Source organism: Lampetra fluviatilis, chromosome 40 (assembly GCF_964198595.1).
Source record: "Lampetra fluviatilis chromosome 40, kcLamFluv1.1, whole genome shotgun sequence".
NCBI lineage: Eukaryota > Metazoa > Chordata > Hyperoartia > Petromyzontiformes > Petromyzontidae > Lampetra > Lampetra fluviatilis.
The window spans coordinates 4,080,198-4,105,867 of record NC_136314.1 but is presented as its reverse complement, the minus strand read 5'-3'; the positions used below and the strand labels follow the sequence as shown (position 1 = coordinate 4,105,867).

General features: G+C 50.9%; 1 protein-coding gene across 1 annotated transcript; it reads right to left on the bottom strand.

Annotated features, from left to right (window-relative positions):
* Positions 1–344: 344 nt before the first annotated feature.
* On the bottom strand, positions 345–25,670 carry LOC144946298 (collagen alpha-1(VII) chain-like). The gene is made up of 13 exons (XM_078875184.1): positions 25,509–25,670; positions 24,815–24,908; positions 24,047–24,223; positions 19,185–19,303; positions 16,767–16,910; positions 15,298–15,427; positions 12,827–12,946; positions 12,173–12,331; positions 8,952–9,071; positions 5,651–5,797; positions 938–1,057; positions 417–578; positions 345–379 (listed from the first exon to the last, which is right to left on the bottom strand). The coding sequence occupies exons 1-13, from the start codon at positions 25,668–25,670 to the stop codon at positions 345–347; spliced, it is 1,689 nt and encodes a 562-aa protein (XP_078731310.1).

The window sequence follows — 25,670 nt, the reverse complement described above, 5'->3', positions numbered from 1 at the left end:
CTAGTTATTATATTTTAACAGGTAATGTTCACTGAGCTGTCTCGCTCTTTTTTGCAGAAGCGACCTGTCCACAAATGATAGCTCAACGATGTGGCTTATCACGTGGAAATTTATAGCAGCTAGATACTCTATGTGTATGTTGAACTTCTTTCACACCATACGTAGCCAACCGCGCTGATTGGAGGTGCGGAGGGAAAAACCGGAGGACCCATAGAAAAATCCACATGACCACGCGGAGAGAGAGAGAAACACGGAGACTCCGATTATATAGCAAATGTCAGGGTCGAGATCGAACCCACGACCTCCTGTAACCAGACGAGGTAGTTAACATCTCGCCACGGCGGTCACCCAGTGAGCGGAGGGAGGGACGACGCCGAGGCTACAGGCAGCGGGGTGGAGTGAGGGGTTGAGCTCACCGGTACGGGCCGTGGTGGGGGAGCCGGGCCCCTGGGTCTCGCCAAAGGTGGCATGCAGGGTGAGCGCGTACTCCGTGTCGCGAGAGAGGCCCAGCAGCTCGTGGCTGGAGGCCGTGCCGGGCAGCACCACCTGCTGGGAGCGGCGCCGGCCAGCCTGCCCTCCTGCATGCACATCGTCACTCGTGATCACTCGTCATCGTCAACGGCCTGCCCTCCTGCATTCACGTTGTCAACACAAATTTTGCCAAATCGTTCCACGGCCTAACCCCGCCCCCCCCCCCCCACAAAAACCAACAACTGCGTCCCACATTTATTTTGTTGCTGTTGAGTGCCTTGGGATGCGATTGCATTCAGACGCGAAGCAAATTCACATCGCGCCTTGATTCTGCTGCTGCCGTATTCGTTTTCCGGGGACGCCATATTTCCCTTCGACGGGTGACCTTTCGATGTCGACCTTGACCCCCACGCGCGCACGGGGTTTGAACTTTGACATTTTGCCCTCGCTCTGACGGTCGACCCACCGTTGGTGGGCCCCCAAACGAGGCTGTAGCCCGTGGCACCGGGCAGAGACGTCCACGCCAGCCGCAGGGAGCTCGAGGTGACTCTGGTCACGCGCAGGTCCTGCACCACGCCTGACGACACTGCCACACCCCCCCCCCCCACACACAAGAGCAATAAACACATCATCATCATCGTCGTCATCGCCGTGTAGCTCGCTACGATCGATTCGCCGCTGGGCGAAGGTCTCCCTCCCCTCCCCACCCGATCTCAATTTTAGCTTTGTTTATCGCCGAAAGCAATCGTCTTCACGTCACGCGTTGACATCGCCAACGCGTATGGACGACAGTCGGGCAATAAAATAAAGCTGCTAATTAAAGAAAAAAAAGTTGGGGGGGGGAAAAAAAACACATCTCGATATTGGGCTTTCATCAAGCGGTGAGGGGAAGGGGCGAGGTGGGGGAGCACAGCCCCTAGGCCCACACATTTAACATGATTCAAAACAATGAATTCGTTTTTGCCAAAATTCCCCGAGTGATAGGCATTGGAGTGGTGTTTTGTATGAACGTTGAACTGATTTCGCGCCGTACGTATCCAACGGTGCTACATCGGAGGTGCCGCGAGGAAGGACGCAACAAACCAAGCACAAAAAAACAATCCTCGAAAAAAATCGTTCCCAATCTGGATTTCAAAGCGCGCAGCTCCGGCGGTGTCTCAGTGGTCCTCTGCTTTGGGGGTGTCGGCGACCACCGTATGAATGAACATATATCTCGACATTGGGCCTCCGTCCAGAGCGCGCACGTGGACGGCACGTGTGCGGGTAGCTGCTGAGCACGAGGCGTAGAAAACCGGCAGGGAGAAAACGGCCAGAGCCAGCGTCTGGTCGCCATGGCTCGGGACGAGGCCTCGTGCAAAACCGGTTCGTGGACAATTTGCGGCGAATTTGTGTTTGTGATTCGTGAAATCCAAACACGCAGTGCGCCGCTGCGATTATAGGAGGGGCGGGTGGGGGGCTGATAAAACACGACATTGTTAATCGCGGGGATTAAGTTAGGCTCGTCATAAGGCTAGGCTGCCATCCGCCGTATTCGTGTGGAATTGACACCACGTAGGCCAGGATGGGCAGGTGAGGTCCTCCTTTCCGGCACTTGCCGGAGATGCTGCCGTGCAGGGCTGAACGATTTGGGGAAAATATCTAATTGCGATTTTTCTGACAGATATTGCGATTTGATTTGCGATAAAAAAAATGTAAGTCAAGCTTCAGTTCAATATTCACTGTGTAATAGATTTAAAACATGTGATGGAGCATTACCACATGATACCATCAAAATATTCTAATGCAAGGATGAGATGTTAAAATAAATGAATTGCTTCCAACAAGTATTTATTAAAATGTTTTAATTGAAATATAACAATCAAACATAGAACAATTATAATTATAATAATGCAAAATAAAACAATTCCAATAAGAAAGTAATATGACTATTTAAATCGCAAGAAATCGTAGCTTTTGCGATTTGCTAATCGCATTGTTTAAAATTGCGATTTCGATTTGAAATCGATTAATAGTTCAGCCCTGAACCTGCCGTGGTGTGATGGGTCTCACACTGGACTCACAACTCACAGCATCGCCAGTTCCATCTCTCCCGGCAGTGGCAGTCGGATTAACGCGGCGTGCGTTTCTAAGTCGAGGCGTAGGTCTCTCGAGTTCCTTCCAGTGGAGGCCCTGAGAGAGAGGGGTCTTGTGCCTCTCTCTCTAACGGGGGGGGGGGGGGGGCACGATGGTTCTAGATTATGTAAGGGGGCCACCTGGAACAGGCGCCATCTCTCACCACCGTCCCTCTCGATCTTTGGGGTGGGGCTCACGGAGAGACTTGGCTTGCCCGAGTCGCCTTTACACGAGGTGCTTAGCCATGTCGCTACCACCATCACCACCATCACCACCATGACCACCATCACCACACCATGCACCTCCGAAGAGCACGGTTGGCTACGTACGGTGCGAGGGGAGTTCAACATACATCACCGCCATCACCATCATCACCGCCATCACCACCATCACCGCCATCACCACCATCACCACACCATGCACCTCCGAAGAGCACGGTTCGCTACGTACGGTGCGAGGGGAGTTCAACATACATCACCGCCATCACCATCATCACCGCCATCACCATCATCACCGCCATCACCACCATCACCACACCATGCACCTCTGAAGAGCACGGTTGGCTACGGTCGGCGCGAGGGGAGTTCAACATGCATCACCGCCATCACCATCATCACCGCCATCACCATCATCACCGCCATCACCACCATCAACCACACCATGCACCTCTGAAGAGTTCAACATACAAACATTCAACTAGGAATCTGAATGTCTCTGGAAGGCTTGCAGAGTCCCCAGGACAGCAACGTCAACAAGAGGTTTGATCCTGGGACAATGAGGACAGATGGGAAGCGCGCCTTTGATCCCACGATCCTCGTTCGAGGGAACGTGTTCCGCTGAGAGAATGGAATCACGCTTCTGGTCTTGGGCAACCGTGAGAAAATGCCGAGCTCTCGAGAGCACACCAACAAGGATATGTCGGCAATGGCAAAAGGGTTGTTAATTTCCACAGTCCATTTTTACTAAATAAATACATTCCGTAAAAACCTGTAATGCTGCTCAACAGATTCGCACACAGCCGTGCGAATACGTTCTTTGATCAGATGAAATCAATGTGTGACCAGTATCCCTGTCTGCAGGTTACATGCCTCCTAGATTCTTAACGTTGAGACCAAAAGGATTGCGATGTGACGCGTAATCAAGTGCAGATTTTCCTCCACCGTCCCGAGTAATGTTTGACCGGGTCCAATCTGTGTGGTGTGTGTGAAGTGATTCGTGTGGAACAGGGGGGATGGATTTTCTCTACAGTAATGCCACGTGTGCAGTGCCGGATTATTTCAGTAGCAAAAGTAGCTACATATGTTGCTACGGGCGCCGCACTTTCAAGGGCCCCGTGCTAAATGCTTTCAAGCTATCAATTCCGGTGATTTTGCACTTGCTCTTATGAACGACTGGGTGTTCAAGGTTAGCGATTTGTCGTATTATCTGGCAGTACAGCAAATGAAAAAATACAATTACTTTACTATGCAGGTAAAAAATGTATGTGTTTAAATATTTACGTGTTATTTTTTACTTAGGGCCCCTTCATGACATTTGCTACAGGCCCCGCTCTAGCTTAATCCGGCACTGCGTACGGTGCAAAATGAGTTGAACGTACGTACGCAACACCACTCAGGCGCCCAGCACTCAGGAAACTCGGCAAACGCATTCGTTGTTTTTGAGTCATGTTAAACGTCGAGGCCTAGCGACGCCGCTCCCCACCTGCGCCCCTCCCTACGGCAGCCAAGTGATCTAAACGCGTGACGTTTCTAAATGTGGAGGGGAAAAACCGAGGGACCCAGAGAAAAATCCACAGCGACCACGGGGAGAGAAAAACACGCTAACTCCAATTATACAGGCGTTAGGGTTGAGATCGAACCCACGACCTTTCGTATACGAGGCGAGGGAGTTAACATCTAGCCGCTGCGTAGGTGCACGTACCGTGGGTGGGCATCGCCGGTCACGCACGTGTGCACGCACGCACTCTCACTCTCACAGACGCGAGCGTGCGTCAGCGCGTGTCCCACGCTCAACGTGTGCGGAGCGCAACGTGTGCGTGCCGGCAGCGTCGGTGCAGGGACCATGTGCTCGGGGGGCCAGCCGTGCTTTTCATTAATAAAGAATGCATCGCGCCATGTGCTTGCCGGCCATGTGTGCGTGCATGCGTGTGGGTGTGCGTGTGTGTGCGCATGGCATCTCCACGTATGATGACGATCAATCATTACGTCTCCATGTATGATTGTATGCAGGCATTGTGCGCAGTGCTTCCAGTCCTCCGCATCATGAAAGTACCATGCGTCGAGTGCACAGGTGTGCATGACAAGTGCGTGTCTGGACACGGTTGGTGCAGTGGTTAGCACGCTGAGCTACCATCCCGGCGACCCGACTTCGATTCCCACCTCACGGCCACCAATACAGGTCGCGATTACATGGACTGGTCCTGGGCCTCCTCTAGGTCGACTCAGCCTCGTGTACCATTCCGGCCTTCGTAGGTGGTACTCGTGAATACCACTTTCCCAAACAGTGTGTTAAAGCTATTGGAGGGACTCTTTGTATATGTAAGTATTTTTTACGGGTGTGCTTGTATCTATTTATGTATGTGTATTTGGGTCTGGATATTTCATTTTTGTGGTTTAGTGGTAATTAATTGAAGATGGAGGGGTTACCAGCCCTTCGCAACCATCCAGTCAGCCGACCCATGGCACCTGGGTCTTTTTTTCTTTTTTCTGGGTCTGCCCCGTGACCTCCTGCCGATGGGTGTTCGACACTTCACGTGGCCTCAACGTGCACATAGCCTGGCACAAGCGTCGTGGTGAAATCACCGCCACTTAGTGGCGAATGGCGGTTGTATTTGGGTCTGTATTGTGAGCAACTTGAACGTGTCTTCTTCGTGTGTGTGTGTCGATAGGGATGCGTGTGTGTGTGTGCATCCGGGCGTGGTGCTGGCTACCCATCCCCTCGTGTGCAGTGCCGACCCCAGCTGGTGCTACTCGCGATCAGCACTTGCCCCAACAGTCTGTGAAGGCTATACGGGGCGGAGGACACCTTTGTCTTTTGATGTGCGTGGCGGCTGCGCGAGGTCACTCACGTGTGGTTGCACTCGCCGTCACCACGGGCCCCTCCACGCTGCCGTACACGGGGTTGATGGACACTTGGTATTCACTGCCGGTGCTCATCCCCGGCAAGAGGAAGGTGGAGTAGGAGCCGTCGACGGTCACGCTCTGCCTGTCCCCTCCTGCTCGCAGCAGCAGCAGCAGAGTGAGCGAGCGACGCAGGGGTAGGAAGACTCGGTGACGATGCATGCTGCGAATACGACAAAACGCTCGCGACACGCAAACAACACGCCGCGCCAAAATTGATTCCTGCATACAAACAGCTTGCTCGCAATATCGTCGTCGCGTACAAAACAACATGCTATCAACATTGTGCCCAATATGATACCGACATACTAACATCATGCTACTGACACATAAACAACATCCTACCAATGTGCTAATGCCATACAACTAATATGGTGCCTATATGTTACTGGCATACATCAACTATGCTATCAGCACGCCATCAACATGCCATTGACATACAACTGAAAACTAATTTCTTTACAACTGCTTCTTGTGTTTAGTTTGTTGTCCTTCCTGCGCTCCTCCGATTAGCACAGTTGGCTACGTATGGCGCGAAAGAAGTTCAACGTGCATACGCACGACCAGTGTGCAATGAACATGCCAACAGCGTGCAACTTACAGTCGACATGCGACCAACGCATTACAAACGATCAAGCCTGTTGAGCACTGCAGAGGCGTAACAACGCAACACATCGATCTTCTGCCGCTCGCTGCAGCAGGAGATCGATGTGATCTCCTGCTGCAGCTAGCATTGAGGCGCTGGCGATCATCTCCTGCTTAGGGCTTGGAGCCAGTCGGAGACTTTACCACCTTACTATTATGGGGGGCGGGTCCCTCCGCTGGTTTGGGCACGGTTGGCTATGTACGGTTGCTAAAGAAGCTCAACGTACATACACGTGAAGTGTCGACGGAGCGGGAGACAGGATTCTTGAGGAGGCACCTTCTTTATTCAACACCTCCCGGTGTTCACAGGTTCGCCCTTGCTCCCCACAAGTCGTGTCGCCTAGCCTAGACACAACCCTGACCGTGTAGCACCGACGGCGTCGACCGAGACGGCCAACAACTCTCCGGCCGCGCAATGATCCAGTGAAGACGGCAGCCACGAAGGCGGCGAAGACGACGGCGACGACGAGACGAGTCCACTCCCCAGAATCGGCAGCCGGGAGCTCTCGCTCTCTGCTGCTTTTATCCTCCTCGGCGCGGCCTGGCTCCGCTCTGGCCGCGCCTCACTTCTCTAACCCACGAGCGGGTTCCAGGGGCTTCCCGATGAGGTCTTCCATGACCCTTGCCCCAGTTCCTCCGCCCTGCCGGCACACACGCCATGTGTACGCTCGACAGCGTGTGCACGAACTGTCCACCGCAGTTGCCGCTGCTGCACAGCAGTCGGCGCTATGTCACTACACATACACTGTTGACTTCCTGTATAAAGTGGTACTCATTTCGATTGATAATTAATTTTGGATTAGGTCATAACCCAAAAAGTTATTAAGCATCGTAGTATTGGCTACGAAAAACCAATGTTTTAAGGTACTAATTTCATTCGACTCTTTTGGGTTTGATTGGCTGAGTCAGCCCTCAACCGGGATTGGAACTCACAAACCTCCCGATCGCTGGCGGCTCACTCTACCAACTCGACTTGTTTTTTTCGGCTGTCCATCGCGAACAACGATTCACTGCAGAGAACAGCGAGCAGCAGCATTTTCCCTGCCCACCGGAGGGATGAGAGGCACCAGCCCCTTGAGCGGAAGCATCGGCCGCACTGTGGGCGAGAGTTGCTGCTCGTGCGCCGGATGGCATTCGTGTTGTGCCGTTTGCTGTTGGCGTTGATGCCGATGGGGATTATTTTTCTTCCATCAACCCTCTCCACCGAGTCGGCAACAGCAGCACTTCTCCGCTGCTTACGGTTGGCTCTTTACATTTCATCCCATGCCGAGCAGCTCACTCTGCCGCCGAGCCACCTGGTATGGTCAACGCCAAATCTGTGGGAGGGGGTGGGGGGCGGTGGCAGGAAATAACGCCGCGGGCACACGCGCTTGCATGGCACAGCAGCGGGCCCCAACAGGCGGAGCGAATGGGCGCAGGGAGAGAAGAGAAAACATCTGCCCCTTCCGCCCGCTCCCCCACCACCCCCCTGCCACCGCCGATGAAACACGGCGCTCATGTCTCACGAGAGGCAACAGCTGTCAAGGTCGTGGAGGCTGAGATTACGATGTTAGAGAACGATTTGTCAAGCGCTGATCAGCAAAAAAACCTGAGACGCAGAAGCCCCCCCCCCCCCTTTTCCACCCCCACCCCTGTTCTTAAACGATAGCTGCCTTTGATCTCAGGACAATGTCCAATGCACAAGCCCACTACCAGCACACGCGCATGTGTTGGCACGTCCGCACAGCTCGTGCAGTTCGTACGTTGTTGACGAGCTGATCCTCGCGGATTTCACTGCTCCATCTCCTCGGTGGACGGCGCCTCCCAGGTGCACGCTCTCCCTCGAGCACCCGCGTACATTTCTGAACAGTTGAGGCTAGCGTCTCCGACTTCCGCCCGTTGTGTAATCCACGTGGTTCCCCCTCCTGTCTCTCGGTGTCGTTCCGAGCGTGCACCTCCACACGCTTCCCTGGGAAATTTTCAGCTTTTGTTCCATTGTTTTCTGTCGCCAATTTCCAAGTATATTATCCGCACGTCGTGGCTGGTAACGTGCGTTAATTAATAACGTTCTCTGTCACGTGATTCACGTGCTGTGAAGAAAGGGTCATTTTCCAAAAAATGGCACCTATCTTCTTATATCTTCCTTTTAAGGCAGTGTTTTTTATGAATGTTTTGAGTTTTTTAACGAAGACGGTAAGTGGGTAGGGTAGGCAGTTGGGCGAATGTGTACGTTAATGGATAGGTATGTAGATTGGGTGGGTGGGTGTGTGAATGGGTAAGTAGTTAGGTAGGTCCATGAATATATAGGCAGGCAGGCAGACAGGTGGTGAATGGGTGCATGGCTAGTGATGTAGGTATCAAGGTGGCTAGGCAGGTAGGCGAGTAGGTTGGTAGATATGTGCAGACACAGGCCGTCGGCTTGAGAAGGAAAGCGTCCCAGGCAACGCTAACTCCCCGTCAAGAGCCCACGGGTGGCACAAATGCTCCCTCGCTGCTCCCTCAGGTTGCGCCTGTCACAGACTCTTTTTTTTCTTCCGGTGAACCATTCCCGGTTCACCAATCCCGGTTCAACAATCCCAGCCCCACACCGGCCCACGGCCGCCGTTTCTCCCTCTACGTGCGTACCCTCGGTGGCTCCCCAGGTGAGCCGGTACCCGGTGGCCCCCCGCGGCGGCTCCCACAAGGCCCTCATCGAGTTGGTCGTCACGTTCTGCAGCAGCAGCCGCCTCACGCCCTCCAGCCTCACTGAGGGACAAAAAGGGACGACGAGAGAGAGAGGAGAGAAGCGAAAGTTCAAAAGATGAATGTTCAAGAGATGACCGCCGTGATGGGGCGACGCAGGACAAGGCATGGGGGTGCCCTTGGTCATCCACATTGGTGACCCTCGACAGCCCGAGGTGGAAATTTCACGCAGCTAAATCCCAAATAATAGAATAGAATGGGCAAGTGGTAACGTAGGTATATGGACGTACGCGTTAATGCGTACCGTCCGGATATGGAATTGCCTCCCTGAACACCTTGTCGGTGAAATCATCGATTCTGGTCTCCGGGCCTTCACATGCCGAGCACGTGGACTTCACCTAACTTCCCCGCACGTCTTGCAGGAGTGAGTTTTTGAGCTGCAGTGAGCCAATGATCACGTCGATTAGATGTGCTAGTGTCTGATATGGCTGTTGTTCACAATTGAACCCAATAAAAAAGTGTCAGGGAGGGTTGTGGGCATGAGGTGACCGCTGGCTGTGGTTCGACCTCGTGCCCTTTTGATTTGCAAGACATTTAAATTGTAATGTGGCGATGGCGCACATTGGCTAGTTATTTCGAAGGGCCTCTAATCCATACGATGTGGAGCAAGGCTATGCTCTGTGCAGAGTGTTGACGAAGGTACATATGGGACAAGGCAGTGCACAGGACTTAGCAACAACTCGCTTTTGATGTGCTTGATACAAATGTGAACCACGCAGAGAGAGAGAGAGAGAGACGGAGAGAGAGAGAGATACCCGCCCACGGTAGCGAGATGTTAACTGCCTCACTTGGTAAAAATAATTACATTTTATAGAATGTCGTTCGTGCAATTGCATCCCACAACGCTGCACATCAATGAGCCAGTTCCTTACACAGATGATACGAAAACAAAAACCCCACTACTAAGCAAATCTAAAACAACAATAAAATGAATACATAAATAACGAGAGAAAAAATACACGTAACAAGAAAATATCACCACAGAAAAAATTAAATGAAAATAAATAAATCAGTTCACCGGATTTTGGAGAACCCTCAAAGGAGGGGTGGTGGAGTGGCCAAACAGTTACGAGCCAGTAGGACCATAATATATATGCCTATTTTCCAGCACATGCCTGGACAACTAATTAGGCCTTGGTTTCAGATTTTAATAAGTTAATTGATTTGATTTGTTGGATGTGTAGCGGGAGAGTGTTGCAGACTGTGGGGGCTGCACATGGGAACACTCGTCCACCAATTGGCAGAGGTGGGACAAAGTCATTGTTATGCAAGTCCAAGTCGAGTCGCAAGTCATCAAATTCATGACTCGAGTCTGACTCGAGTCCAAGTCACATGACTCGAGTCCACATCTCATAGGTGGGACAAAGTCATTGTTATGCAAGTCCAAGTCGAGTCGCAAGTCATCAAATTCATGACTCGAGTCTGACTCGAGTCCAAGTCACATGACTCGAGTCCACACCTCTGCCAATTGGCGTGTGTTTCATGTTTGGGGTGGACAGAACACCTCGAGTGAAGAAGAGCGCAGAACCAGAGGTGGGGAACAAACTGAAATGAGAGGGGAAAGATGGGCAGGGAGGCTCTAGCACATGAAGAATTTTCAAAACAGGAAAAGTGCAATCTTGAAAGTGACTCTGTGGAGCGATCGTTAAAGGGTGTCATATAATAACGCTTACGGGTACGAGTGGGTACACTTGCAGCTGCATTTTTCACATAATGTACATGTTGGATGAGAGACAAGGGAAGACCATATAATAGAGAATTGCCATAGTCTAGCCTGGAGGTAACAAATGCATGAATTATTGTTTTTGCTGCCATATGGGAGAGACAGTTACGGATACGATAAAAAAAAAACTAATTTTACGGAGATGAAAATAAGCAGTCTTGCACATAAAATAAAAATGAGAAGAAAAAGAGAGGTTAGAGTCAAGAATAAAACCAAGATTGACTGCCTGTTGACTGATATGAAAATCAGAGCTAATCAGACGTGCAGTCGATTGACGATGCTGAGAGGCAAGTGATTTTTTCTCCAACTAAGAGAACTTAAATTTTAGCGTTATTAATTTGAAGAAAATTTGCCACGAGCCAGTCAGCAACGACAGTCGGACAGGAAGACGGAGTGGAAGTTGGATTCATATCAGATTGACTGAAACTAATATAAATCTGTGTATCATCTGCATAGAAATTGTGTTTTGTACCAAAACTTGACGTGAGTTTGCCCTTGTGGAACACAATAAAGCAGAAGTTTGTGAGAGGAAGGGGAACCATTTACACAGGAGGTCATGGGTTCGATCCCGACCCTGATGCCTGCTGCTGTATATTTGGAGTTTGCATCTCTTTCTCTCCCCGTGGTCACGTGGATTTTCTCCAGGTATTCTGGTTTTTCCTTTCACATTCAGAATCAACATCACGTTTGGAGTATTTGGCTGATATAAATGTCCACGTGATGATAAGCCACTTGAGCTGTCATTTGTGGCCAGGTCACTTCTGAAAATAATATTTCACTCTATTAACTAGTTAATACTATTTACCTGGTAAGGCCCACTGAGCTATACAGCTCTTTTTTGACTTGTCAAATTTATTGCAGTCACATACTCTAAAGTGCATTGTTTTTAAATGTGGACGAAAAAAAGAAAGACCCAGAGAAAAATCCACGCGACCACGATGGAGAGAGAGATGCAAACGCCACATATTCATGCAGGCGTCAGGGTCGGGATCGAACCCATGAACTCCTGTATACCAGGCGAGGTAGTAAACATCTCCCTACAGTGGACGGGTATCTGCCTCTCTCTCGCTTCCATGACGTTTGCATCAAGCACACCAAACGCGAGTTGTAGCTAAGCCCTGTGTGCTGCCGACTGCCATTTGTCCGCGTGCATTAACACTCACGTCCGTATCCCTACGTAAACACTTGCCCATACACCCGCCCATCCATAGGAGCGTGGGTATATCTCGCCACGTAGCGCTCGCTTGGGTAAGCTCAGCGGGACTTACCTGGCGGAATAAAAAAATAAATTTAGCCTTTGTCATTTCGAGTTTAAAGCAGCGATCATTTGCATTGCGCCCCACGGATCGGGCGGCCGCCCCCGAGCTCCGCGTCGACTCACGGGTCCTGCCGGATGCCGTGAGCGCTGCCTCGGGGTTGCCCGACGTGGCGAGCGCGTACAAGGCGACCACGTATTCCGTGTCCGGCCGAAGATCGTCCAGCAGGTGGGACGTCGCTCCAGGCGCCAGGTTCATCTCTTGCGAGGGTCCCAACCGCGAGTCTGTTGTGGACGTGCAAGAGAGACTCGGCGTGGGCACGTGGGGTGCTGCGTGCGAAGCAACGTAAAGCGATTTAGCAAAAACCCACGAGTGGTGGGCGATGCTCATCTCCCTTGGCGACCCTGCACCAAGTGATGGAAATTCACCATTCCTAAGGCAGGAGCCGGCAGTCTTGCCGGCAGGACCACCGCGGCGACCTGAGCTCGATTCCCACTCGCGGCCGAGTACAGTAACGGAATATCTGAAGCGGTCCTGTGCCTCCCTCGGGTCAACTCAGCCTTAATTGAGTTCCCGGTGTGATGTGTTAAACAATCACCACCACTCCGGAGACAAAGGCGGGCCAGTGCTGCCCCCTCCCCCCCGCCCTCACCCCTCGTGTGCCGTGCCGTCCTTCGTAGGGTGCCGCTTACGCGCTGACAGCTCCAAGGCTCTCACGGGGAGACGTTGACCTCTGCGTGAGCGTAACCCGCGTCACGTCGCGTGCGTTCGCGTCTTACCGCGCGGCGAGTTCGTCAGGCGATATCCCTGCACGGGAGATGCGGGAGGGTCCCACGTGACCCTCAGCGAGTAGAGGCCTTCGTCGAGCACCCTAAGGCGTGTCTGCACCGACAGGTCACCTGCAAAGGGGCACAAAGGCAAAGCATTCCCCCGTGCACGCCTGTGTATTTACGCACACACACGTGGGGGCGCGAACAAGGTGGCTGGGTTACACTCGAGAAGTTTGGCAATGAGTATGCTGCGTTGCAGGTTTGATTCTAATTAATTAGGCGGTGGCCACGTTTCTGGGGCGCGACCTCAGCGGTGGTGGCTCAGTGCTGTGTGGCACGGCCATTACGACCCCTCCCGAAATAGACGGACAAAAGAGCCATCTCATTATCCTGTCATTAACTGCCAACAGTGCGAAACGTTCGGTGTCTGGACATTTCGACGCGGACAGGGCGGTCGCCACGATCAGTGCCGGATGAAGCTAGTGTAGCATGTGTTATGAAGGGGCCCTAAATAAAAAAAAACGCGTAAATATTCAAACACAAATGTTTTACTTGTAAAGTAATTGTATTTTTTTCATTTGCTATACAGCCAAATAATGCGACAAATCGCTAACCTTATACACCCAGGCGTTCATAAAAGTTGAAGGCGGTATAGTACTATAGTAATAGAGCGAGTGCAGAATCACCGAATCGGAATTGATAGCTTGAAAGCATTTAGCGTGAGGCCCTTGAAACTGCGGGGCCCGTAGCATATGTAGCTACTTTTGCTACTGGGATAATCCGGCACTGGCCACGATGATGATCACTGCGGCGTCAATAAGCAAGCCGACGGCACCTCTTGCCACACATATTCTTAACATTCCATGCTGATAATAAATGAATGCAATCATTGACGCAGACCAGTGTGGACTGTGCCAAACGGAGACATGCTTTACCGCACAAACCGCATACACCCACACACACACACAAAGACAAAGATCCTCCGCATAGCCTTAACAAACTGTTGGGGCAAGTGCTGTTAGCAAGCACCTATGAAGGCCGCCATGGCGATGTTTACACACCGCACCAGGTACTAAGCTGAGGTTGGGTCGATCTAGGGGAGGCCCAGGACCGGTTCATATAGCTGTCACTGGTGTTGGCCGTGAGCTGGATTCGAACTCGGGTCGCCAGGTTCGTAGCACACTTGCACATGCACATGTCACACACACCCACACTCCCACACGCACACACCCAGACACGCGCGTGCACATACATACACACATTGGCCACCGTCCAACACGCGAACTTGCTTGCATCTTTCACATGCGTCCTTTCACAAACCCTTACTGACCAACGGTGTTAAGAGGTATGGTCAAACAAGAATGCCTAAATCACAAGCCCCTAGCCCTCAGCATCGCTGGTGTGTGTAGTTCCTCAAAGACACGCCCAGCTTTTGCAATGCGTCAACTTGACCTCCCTCTCGCACTCCACCGCATTATGCACATTGCCCCATGAATACACAACAGTTCTGGAATGCGGATGGATACAGAGGGTGCTAATTATTTTATGGCAGGATAGGGTAAAGCACCTTGGGAGTTTGGTCTAGAGCAGTGTTCTTCACTAATTTTCAGAGGAAGGCCGCCACATATTTGAAACCATTGGGGTTTGACAGCATGATGGGGTGCAAAATATTCTTATATTTTGATACTGGCAAGGGAGGGCCCATGATGTAGCTGCTCACCCCGAGCTCTCAATGTCCTGATAGTGGCATGGTCTTTGTGCTGTTCGCCTTTTGGCGACCTCTGGTCTAACGCTGTTTGAGACGAGGCTCTAAAGAAAGCTGTCTCTGGTGTGGACCAATCAGTTTCAAAGGCAATGCACATATTGTCAGAGCGTGTTGTTTTGTTTGCATGTTCACCACAAGTATATGTGGCTAATGCAGTAACATGATTCCTTGCAAAAGGTTTCAATTTGGTGTTTTAACATCTTAACACAGCTGTTTATTGCCAGAAAGGGTAAAACCTATATATATCTTTTAAATATGATGGGGTGGTTTAACATTTTTGTATCATTGGTGGCCGCACTAAAGGAAACCAGTGGCCCCGGGCCTGGCAATGAAGAACACTGGTATAGGATGTTGCTCTCAATTGCTGTTGATGTAATCAGGAGGAGGTTGTGCAGGATGGTGGAGGGTAGGATACCCACACAGGCACTCAGAACTAAAACCAAATGGTGGTGGCGATACGATTGAGATAGCTAACATATCAAATGTGTAGCAAGGTAAAGACTTAAAGCCAGATGGTGGCGGTGATGAAACTGTAACCGTGAGACATTGGGTGTCAATGTGCAGCAGTTGCCGGATCTGGCAGAATGAAGGAAGCGATGGGTGTGGTTGCATCGGCAACCGTCGCCAAGATGACCTCTTCGCCTTGACCACTTTATTTATTTATTGTTATTTACCGCCTCGGCGGCTGTTGTTGCCGTGCTGTGCTCTGCGTTACCCGTGCGCACGGTCGCCGTGATGGGTTGCCCTTGGTGACCCTCGTATTGCGTCACCACGGTAACGGAGTAATCGCTCGAAGGTCGGAGGTCGGATAACGACACGGTCGTCTCTCCGCTACGGACCGCCACCTGGGACAAAGACACAACAACAGTAGCGATGACGATGATTGGGTAAGTCATGATTCGCCACGATTCAGGATCAAGTTTGTATTCATAGATTTTATTTTTATCGTTCCGTATGTATTCGGTCTTTATTCCATCTCATTTGCACAGTTGACAAAATGGGACCTTTTTTCCAGTATTAAATTAAGAAAAAATAAGAATAGGTGTTTGTTTGCATGTTCACCACAAGTACGTATGGTTAATGAAGACTGGATTCCTTGCAAAAGGTTTCGATTTGGTGTTTGAACATTTCAACACCTCCTGTTTTATTGCCAGAAAGGGTGAAAGTTTTTCTTGTTTTCTTCATACTTGGACAGTTTTGTTCTCTCTCACATTGCGGAAATGTAACACTCTATCATCCCCATATAATTTTCAGACCTTGTAAATCGTAATTTCTCACACACACACACACAATTATCGTGAGAGCAACTATTATAATTTTTTCAAACTATATTCCAATTGTGCTGTTTCTGTGACTCAGATTGCTGAGTTCCTGAGTTCAAAACCAGGCTGTGACGACGCCGGGTTCTCTGGCGTCGCGAGTTGATGGATTCAGCCCAATAGAAAAATCACATTCAATTTGGTTCAGCGCTTAATTTGGATAAAAGCCATCTCTGAAGATGAAGGCTTTCATGCGACGAAAATTACTCTCACTGGCAGAGTGAGGAGAAAGCGCTGCTCACTACTCTGTGGAATAAGTGTGACTTGAAGGGAATTCAGAGGGAGCTCTGTGATGGCCACTTCCGTGGGCTGTTCTCCAAAACGAAGACTCGCTCTGCCCTTGCGAGAATTCCAACTGGATTTTCCGTCTCGTGATGACGTGTCATCGATAGCGCGTGTGCAGCCAGTTTGCCACTCCACTGCTGGATGAGAGCCTCCTCATGCGCTGCAGTCAATGAGGGATATTGGACCGTACTTCACCAGGCTGGTCAGTGCGGGTTAGTAAAGTGAAGCGGATAGCACAATCGAGATAAATGCAGCAAAAAGTAAAACAAATTGTTACTTTTTTTGTTGTTTAAATATGCATTCGCATACCTGTCAACCCCTTATAAGTGCCTACCTTGTTTTACAGACCAATTCAGACATTATTGGTCACCCCGTGCCCTTATAAATCTCAACGTTCATCTTACAAAGTCCCATCACAAGGGATGAACGCAAACAGACACATTTTTATTTTTTTGCCCGCATTGAAACGTCTGTACGCCGTATGGACCTGAAAACTAAATTTCCCTGTACAACAATACGGTCTAAACCGCATGGGTTGACAGCGACGCACGATTCGCATCGCTCCGCGCGTAGACCTCACCTCTCCCTGCTCGCCGGCGATTGGCTGCCCGGCCGCGTCGAGCAGCACGTACAGCACGCGGTAGCCAATCACGACGTCGCCCGCGGCGGGCTCCGTCCAAGAAACGTGCAGGGCGCTGGGCCCTCTGGGCAGAGCCACGAGGTCCTGCACGCCGAGCGCTGGGTGGGGAGAGCGTCAGAGTACAACTCAGACAAATGGAGACAAAAACAAAGAGCACCACCCCGCCCCCCCCCCCGTATAGCCTTAACAAGACTGTTGGGGCAAGTGCTGTTAGCGAGTAGCACCCATGAAGGCTGGAATGACACACGAGGAGGTGGGTAGCCATCACCATGCCCGGCCGCCTTCGACTCTTACCTGTTAACCCCGTATCAGTGCTGCCTACCTTACTACAGACCAATTCAGACATTATTGGTTATCCTACAAAGTCCCCATCACAAGGAAGTAACACAAACAAATAGACACGTTTTTATTTTTGCCCGTATTGAAATGGCTGTACGCCGTATTGACCTGGAAGCTAAATTTCCCTGTGCAAGAATACGGTGTAAACCGCATGGGTTGACAGCGATGTTGTCTCCCCCAGTGGCGATGACTAAGTACACAACCACCAGGTACTAATTTGAGGCTGAGTCGACCTAGGAGACAACGTATCGCATAGGGTGTCACAGACACTCACGGGCCAAGCTTTGGGAGCTCAGCACCCAAATTGTGTTGTTGTTGTACAGCACCAGTTAACTTCTTTTTCAAAACTCTTTGGTTCTTTCGGTAAAGTCACGTAGGTATAAATTAAAATAAATCACGACGTTTTTGGCGCATCAGAAGCTTGTTGTCTTGTGCCCGAAACGTCGTGGTTTATTTTGTGTTGCGCCCGAATTGTATTTTCTACCTACGTGACTTTACCGAAAGAACCAAAGAGTATGGATTCCTGCAGTCACGAAAGCTTCAAATCGAGATTTTTTTTTTCTGTTGTGGTCCCCCTCATTCATCTCATTTTGCATGGAGTGGTGCAACTTTTGTACGCACATTTGCTGTGCGATCTTTCGACGAAAGGCCGTTGTATATGTTTAAATATTCATATAATTATTGATGATTCATTTAAGAAGTCATGGGATTCGTTTGAACATTTATCTCGGGGTGGGATTAAACAATTGATTCATTTGTCATCTAAATGTTCTTGTAATCTTGTCCGTGGCCTGAATGTGACATGAGTTTAATCATTATACTTTGCAAAGCCCTTTGTCAGTGCACTGCTGGATGAAAGTATCCGTCATGCCGTGTCGGCCACGGGGTTAGTTAGGCCATGCTTGATGGTCACTGGTCACTGCTGATGGCACAGAGGGAAGGGGGGCTCAGGAACAATTCGCATATCACCGCTGATTGGAGTCATGGTTAGGAATTGAACTGAGGTCATTGGGTTTCAGGATACAATGTGCTCACCACAATTGAAATAATGGGAATTTTTCGAGCACAATTGGATGTGTGTGTTGTAAGTGACAAAAACATACAATTTTATCAATTCTTTAAAACGATAAATCGTTACATTCGTTGCAACGAGACACCGGAGGCAAAAGTCAAAGGTCAAAGTCTCACGGCTCTGACGAGTATTGTGTGGAGCTCATCTTCTTTGGGGGCTCTGAGCCAGCTGTGGAAATTCCACATTGCTGTGGTATTGGTCAGTTTATCTACAAAGTGGTAGATATTTTATGAACCCTGTAGAAGTGATGGGAAGTGATAATAACATGGGGCTGACTAGCACAGTGGGCAGAGTACTCAATTCGCAAATCCACCATTTAACTCAGCCCCTCATCATAATAATATTTATCTGTGCCAATAAAGTGAGGTACCGCATTGGAGCAGTGGCCTACCCATAGATAATCAAACCGCCCCCCACCAGAGGAATGTAGAATTTCCAGAGCTGTCAACGGAGACGACGGCCAATCCACGCTCGCCGCAGCAAGGGGACACGTTTAGCTCTGACACGCAAGAGGAAACGAGCGCAAACTAAACGGTTTTTTGTTTGTACTTCACACCACAAAGACAAAGTTCCCCCTTAACAGACTGTCGGGGCAAGTGCTGCTAGCGAGCAGAACGTATAAAGGCCGGCACGGTACACGAGGGAGTGGGAGGCCAACAGCACAACCGGCCGCCTTTGTCTCCCCAGTGACGATGTTTACACACCGCACCAGGTACTCATTCGAGGATGAGTCGACCTAGGGAAGGCCCTGGACCGGGTTCAGGTAATCATCACCGGCGTTGGCCGCGAGCGGGAATCGAACTCGGGTCAAACCCGGGTTCGTAGCGTGGCGCGCTAACCCGCTACTACGCTACCGCTCCCCAACTTCACGCCACGTGAACACTGCTGACGCCGCCACCCCCCCACACCCCCCCCCCCCCCCCAATAAAAGCCCCCCGCAACAACACCTCGCACTGCCCGTCCGCCGTCCCCCAGTTAAACTCTCCCTGCCCCCTGGCCGCCGCCGCCGCGTTGTTCCCCCGTGTGGGCGACCCGCCGGAGCGCGCCGCCAAGACGGAGGTGGGAGCTGCGACGATGCGGGCGGGGGGGTGGGGGACTGTCACGGAAGAACGAGTGGCTAAGGGGGGACGCGGGCGGTGGGTTAAGGGGGCCGCGGAGTGGCCAGAGTGATCTACGGTCCTCTCGCCGCCGCTGGGAGTCATACTCATCCACCCCCCTCGCCCGCCCGTCCTCCTATTGTCAAAGCCACACACACACAAGGACTCTCTCTTCGTCTACGCGTCTTTTTTTTAAGGGGGCGAAGAGATGGGGGGGAGGGGGGTAGAAGGGGGGGGGGTGAGAGAGATCCACTCGTGGGTGGCTTCGAGCGTGGGAACGCGGGACGGCCGATGCGGGGCGAGGGGCCGTCGGCCCGAGTCAACGGCCGCTTCGTCCTCGGATGCTTCGCTCTTGGACGTGGCGTGAAACCCGCGGTCTCATTTGGGACCGGCGGGAAGGAAGGAAGGAAAGGTCAAGCGGGACCTCAGTCGATTAATTACTCGTCACCAGCGGAGGGATGATCGTTTTGCGGGATGAAATTTGCGGGATTTATCATTTTTGTAAGGCTGTTTTTTTTTTCTTTTACAGAGAAACACAATTTGCGAGACGTCGCTTTGTGGGAGGCATGAACGTTGGGGAAGGTCGACATTTTTTGTCTTGTGGAGGTCGACTGGCCCCTGCCTTGGGAATGTGGAATTTCCATCATCAAGGTGTACATGACCCCATTGCTCATTAAGCAGAGAATTCGATTTTTTTGAAGGGTAGAAAAAAAACTTACATCAAATAATTTTACAATGATCTTTAATTTAACAATAATATTCAACAATTATATAGATTGGCCACTGCCTTGGGAATGTAGAATTTCCATCACCGAGGTGTGCACTACCCCATTATTCATTCAGCAGACAATTCGATTTAAAAAAAAAGATAGAAAAAAACTTGAATCAAATAATTTACCAAAGATATTTATGATGTGTGCATTGAAAACTGATATAGTTAGAACAAATATCAAGTCGTTATGAACTTGAATGATCTCCAAAGGTCAGAGGACAAAGGCTGTGGTCGACCTTTGACCTTGCGCGAGAATAAAACAAATGATGTCACGAAGCTTTACCTATCCAATTAATCACGTATGAAAACCGAGGTTCGAGAGCGATTGATCACTTCAATGATCAGACAGGTCAGCTCAAGCACTGTTAGAGAAAGGTGTTTTGAAGACAAAGTCACAGAATTAACTCTGAAGTCACTGCAGTAACCCTTAATCCATATAAGTTGCAGAGTTCGTATATGGCATGTACACAGTGCTCAAAGACAAAGATGCCCCGGATAGCCTTCACAGACTGTTGGGGCAAGTGCTGTGAGTGGGCACCTATGAAGGGAGGGAACGCAACACGAGGGGGCGGGTGGCCAGCACCACGCCCGGCCGACTTTGTCTCCCAAGCGGCGATGTTGACACAGCACACTCGGTACTCATTTGAGACTGAGCCGACGTACGGGAGGTCCAGGACCGGTTCAGATAACCATCACTGTTGTTGGCCGTGAGCGGGAATCGAACTTGCGTCGCAAGGTTTGCAGCGCGGCACGCGAACCGCTGACACGACCGCTCCCCAGTAGAACACAACCACAAGTCATCGGAGCCGGAATGAGGCCACAGAGAGAAAACCCAAATTTGACCTGATCGTTTTCCATGCTGTCATCGGTAAATGTGCTGAGACCATCAAACTCATTACACTTTCGAATCCAGTTAAGCCATGGCTTGTGGTCCGTCCACATTTGAAACAGGGATCTCAGCAGTGCTGGACTCAATGACTTCACAAGGCCATGATGATCTGCCCCCCCCCCCACCACTAAAATAATTACAGAGACTAGCAGCAAAACAAGGGGGGCTTGAACCCAGGATTTCAGCAGTGCTCAGACACAGCCATTGTGAGCCTGCCAAGTCATTCAGCCATACATTGCCGTGTCCTCGTCTTGTAAACCATCTCTTTCACAAACACCTTTGACCACCCACTTCCATAAACATGCCACGGAAGGCAATTTATAAGAGGCGCTTATGTGCGCGTTTAGCGTGGCATGTAATTTAAATGTTTGGCGACGGTTCAATTAGGGACGGCAGTAAATAAGATTTACTGTGTATGCTTGTTGCGGGCACGTAAATAGTGACGTGGTGCATGGCGTGATATTGCAGGCATTAGTGTAGAAGAAAATTCATCCCACTTGTCAATATACTGCTTGGGATTACCCAACAGAGATAAACACCGCCCGGTACTTCCAAGAGCACGACAACACTTTGAGATGTTTTTTCGATCGATAAAAAAAGGGAGCATTTATTTATTTATTTATTTACAGCCAGCATTAAGCAAACGAACGTCCGGCTCGACGATTGGACACGTTTCACTTTTCCGTGTTAACTTTGCAGGAAAGTTTGGAAGATCAAGGTCACCTGCAAATGCAGTGAGGGGCGAGCCATTAGACGCATACAACACGCGTACTCTGGTGGAACAAGGAGACTGCTCCACTCAGCTACCCCAATACAACCACGTGGTGTTCTGGTGGAACTAGCAGACTACTCCACTCAGCTACCCCAATACAACACGCGTACTCTGGTGGAACAAGGAGACTGCTCCACTCAGCTACCCCAATACAACACGCGTACTCTGGTGGAACAAGGAGACTGCTCCACTCAGCTACCCCGCTACAACCACGTGGTGTTCTGGTAGAACTAGCAGACTACTCCACTCAGCTACCCCAACACAACACGTATGCTCTGGTGGAACAAGTGGACCCCATTCAGCTATCACCCCGAATGCTGCCGTGGAATGGCTCACAACATTAAGATATTTTATTTATTTTACCACGTAAGGTCCACTGAGCTATATAGCTCTTTTTCACACATGATAGCTCAACAAAGTAGCTTATCACATGGACATTCATAGCATCCAAATATCCCCAGGGCATGTTTCTAAATGTGGAGGGTAAAAACTGGTAAACCCGGAGAAAACTCCACGCAACAACGGGGAGAGAGACACGCAAACTCCAAATATGCAAACGACAGGGTTGAGATCGAACCCACGACCTCCTGCATACCAGGCGAGGGAGTTAACATCTCACCACCGCCGGCACCCTGTTAGCAATACAACGCTTGCCCCGTGGTTCCAAGTTTTTGCCTGCCTGGTGTTTTCTTACAATGCTCTAGGGCACTGGACGTGACAGTCGTCCGTCTAATCCCCATAAACGCGGCTTTCAGAACTCCTCCTTTGTGAGCCCCCAGCCGATCCCGCCCCCCCCCCGCCCCCCCTTAAACACCGCCTCCAAGGCACAGCGGCCTTAACATCTTTCTGGCAGTAAAACAAAAAAATACTCGGAGAAGGAGGAAAGGGGGCAGGGAAATCATATCTGTGTCTTAACCTCCAACCTTTGTAACTCCTCAAATACCGCCGTGGAATTTCAGGAGTTTTTTTTCCTCCTTTCAAAAACACAAATCTGTCATTCCTTGTTAAAGAAAAGGTCTCGATTATGTTGCTTCAGCCCCCCCCCCCGTACCACCTATATCCCCCGCCCCGCCCCTCGATCCCCAGCCCGCCCCTTAATCTCCCCCCACCGTGCCCCTCTATTTCCCCACCCCGCCCCTCTATCCCCCCGCCCCGCCCCTCTATCCCCCCGCCCCGCCCCTCTATCCCCCCACCCCGCCCCTCTATCCCCCCCCACCCCGCCCCTCTATCCCCCCCCACCCCGCCCCTCAAACCCCCGCCCCTCAACCCCCCGCCTCGTCTCTCTGCCTCCCCTCCCAACCGCCCCCCCACCCTCTATCCCCCACCCCCATTGTCGGTATTAAGTTTCATTTGCCCGCAGATGCAAAGCAACTTTTGCCATCTCAAGTTATGGGGCTTATGGCTTTGTTATGTTTTCAAGAAATATCTGGCGGCGGGAGGGGGGGCTTGCGAAGGGGGGCGGATTACGTAATAAATATAGAAACAAATGTATAAACTGCGTCTGTTTAAACACCAGGGAAAATAAATGCAATACACGCTTATTATATTTGAATGTGTTCGCCTACGGCAGGTGAATGTAAAGTGGGAGCCCCGCTAATTATTGTTTCACGAAGGGAGCTATCGTTTCTTTCGTCGTCACATTTCACAAATTTGGACCACGGTACCAGCACGCGCGCCTCCTCTCCTTCGAATAATTTTCATTTCAACTCATCACGCGCACTCTCGAAGAGCGAGCACTACTACTCAGGGGAGCGTGGAGGACCCACAGACAAGCTGGAAAGCGGACGAGCGATCAGCCGGCTCCAACAATTGCCCAAGATTTGCGGTCCTCAATATATGAAGGTGCTGTCGGACAATTGCGTGCCTACGTGTGCAGGGAAACCGGAGCACCCATGGAAAATCCACGTGTGCGAGGGGGAAACGCTCTATCCCATGCAGACGAAAGAGGTGACGTCAACATTTTTGCTTTACCGCCTTCTCCTGGCGAACTCTGGTTATTCCACCTTGACACCCACAGCAAGGGAGTTTCGCAGCAGTCCTGTGATCCACCAATCCTCGCCTTCACAATGCCCGATTATAAACGTGCACACCGGCGAATGTCACGGGATCCGTAACGTTTCGCAAACGGTGCCTGCTTCATGCTTACTTCACCCGCCGCTTGAACAAGGGTGGCTCGAACCGCAAACCTCTGCAAACCAGCGGCCAACGCTCCACCCCTGGGGCGATGTCACGGCAGCGGAGGTTGGAATGGTGGGCCGCATCGAAACGGGGGAAATTACCGGCAGTAGGCAGGAGTTCCGGCTGAAATGACAGCCCTGCCAACACGTGGCAGACTCTCCGTGTGATCTTGGGTAGGACGCTCCTCAGCAGCTTGAATTCGTCGATGTACAACGAGTGTTGCTCGCTGGGCTGTGACGATATTATGTCCAGCTCCTCCTTGTCAGCGTTTTTGATGCCTGGCGAGATACGGCGAGACAGACGCAACTTGCAGTCATTAGCGGCGGTGGCGGCGACGCTAGCAGCGTCACCATCGTCAGCATCGATGTCTTTGAGATACCCCCAGTGGCCGTCTGGAACGCTCTTCCTTCCGATATCAGGAAGCCACTGGAGCCATGCGCTTTCAAATTATCCCCAGTGGCCGTCTGGAACGCTCTTCCTTCCGATATCAGGATGCCACTGGAGCTATGCGCTTTTAAATCATCTCTATTGAAAACACTATTTTCTTTAGAACCGCTTTTCATGTTTAGTTTGTTGTCCTTTCCCCCGCACCTCCAATTAGCACGGTTGCCTACGTGCGGTGCGAAAGAAGTTCAACATACACACATAGTGTCCCTGCGTGGAACAAGTTGAACGCAGCAAAGTCCTGAGAAGCATGAATCTGCCGGCAGGGGGGGGGGGGTCGGGGGGGAGGCAATATCACTACGTGGCATCCCTATGAAGTGCGGTAATTTGCGATCAAATGTGCCAAATCTTGATTGCTACTCCGTGTCGCGTTGCTGATGCGTCACAGCGGTGTGGGAGTGCGGTGATGTCAGGTGGGGACCCACCAATGGCGTAGACCGTGACCCCACGACTCTTGAGACGATTCGAGGGATTATCAACGGAGTCTTGGGACTTCCCGTCAGTTATAACGATCACCACCTGCAACAGCGCATCGCCAATCACCGGTTAGAACTGTCAACTATACGGTCACAAAATCTAAACGTCGATTAATTCAGAGTCACAGAGGTCCCACGCTATAGCGAGCCTTGAGCGACGTTCGTCTGTATGGGCAGTCTTGAGCCGGTGGTGAAAATTCAATATTTATACGGTGGGGGACCAGTCTCTCCATAAAAGGACCTTTGTTAATATCTCTAGAAAGTCACATTAATCTCTTGGCTCATTAAATATACCAGATCATTCTAAGTGCCGATTACTTAATCAGGTAGGATCCCATATGAATGCATCGTCTCTTTTGTAAAACATCGGGTATCGTTATAATCATTGATCAGTACAGATCTTCGCGAGTAACCCTGAGGCAGGAGTAGATATTCCACATTCCCATGGTGGGGAGCAGTCTGTCCATAGGATGGCCAAAGTGTAACAGCAGTCAATGGCTCATTCACCCGATGGGCACGTGTACACGTGTGGAGAGAGCCATTTTGTCAATCCGCTGCTGGATGAGGGCCTACTCCAATGCGGGATCGTGGGAGTCAGAAGAAACTAGGGGGCACTTGGAGCATCGAGCGCAGCAAGGGGCACCTTTGGCACGTCGGCGCGCAATGTGGATGGAGCGAAGATCGTGTCGGCCACAAACTTGAGGCCCTCTCCCGTGCGGGTGTTGCCCCCCTTGTAGGGGAGGGCTCGCACGGCCGACTTGACCTCCTCCCAAGATGTCGTGAAGTCCATCAGCCTGAACTCCAT

Coding starts and splice junctions, on each gene's coding strand:
- LOC144946298 (XM_078875184.1), bottom strand. CDS start 25,670: ATGGAGTTCAGGCTGATGGACTTCACGACATCTTGGGAGGAGGTCAAG. Junction 15,428..16,766: donor TCGCCGGCGAGCAGGGAGAG/GTGAGGTCTACG, acceptor TCTTTGTCCCAG/GTGGCGGTCCGTAGCGGAGA. Junction 579..937: donor CGTTTGGGGGCCCACCAACG/GTGGGTCGACCG, acceptor ATGTGCATGCAG/GAGGGCAGGCTGGCCGGCGC.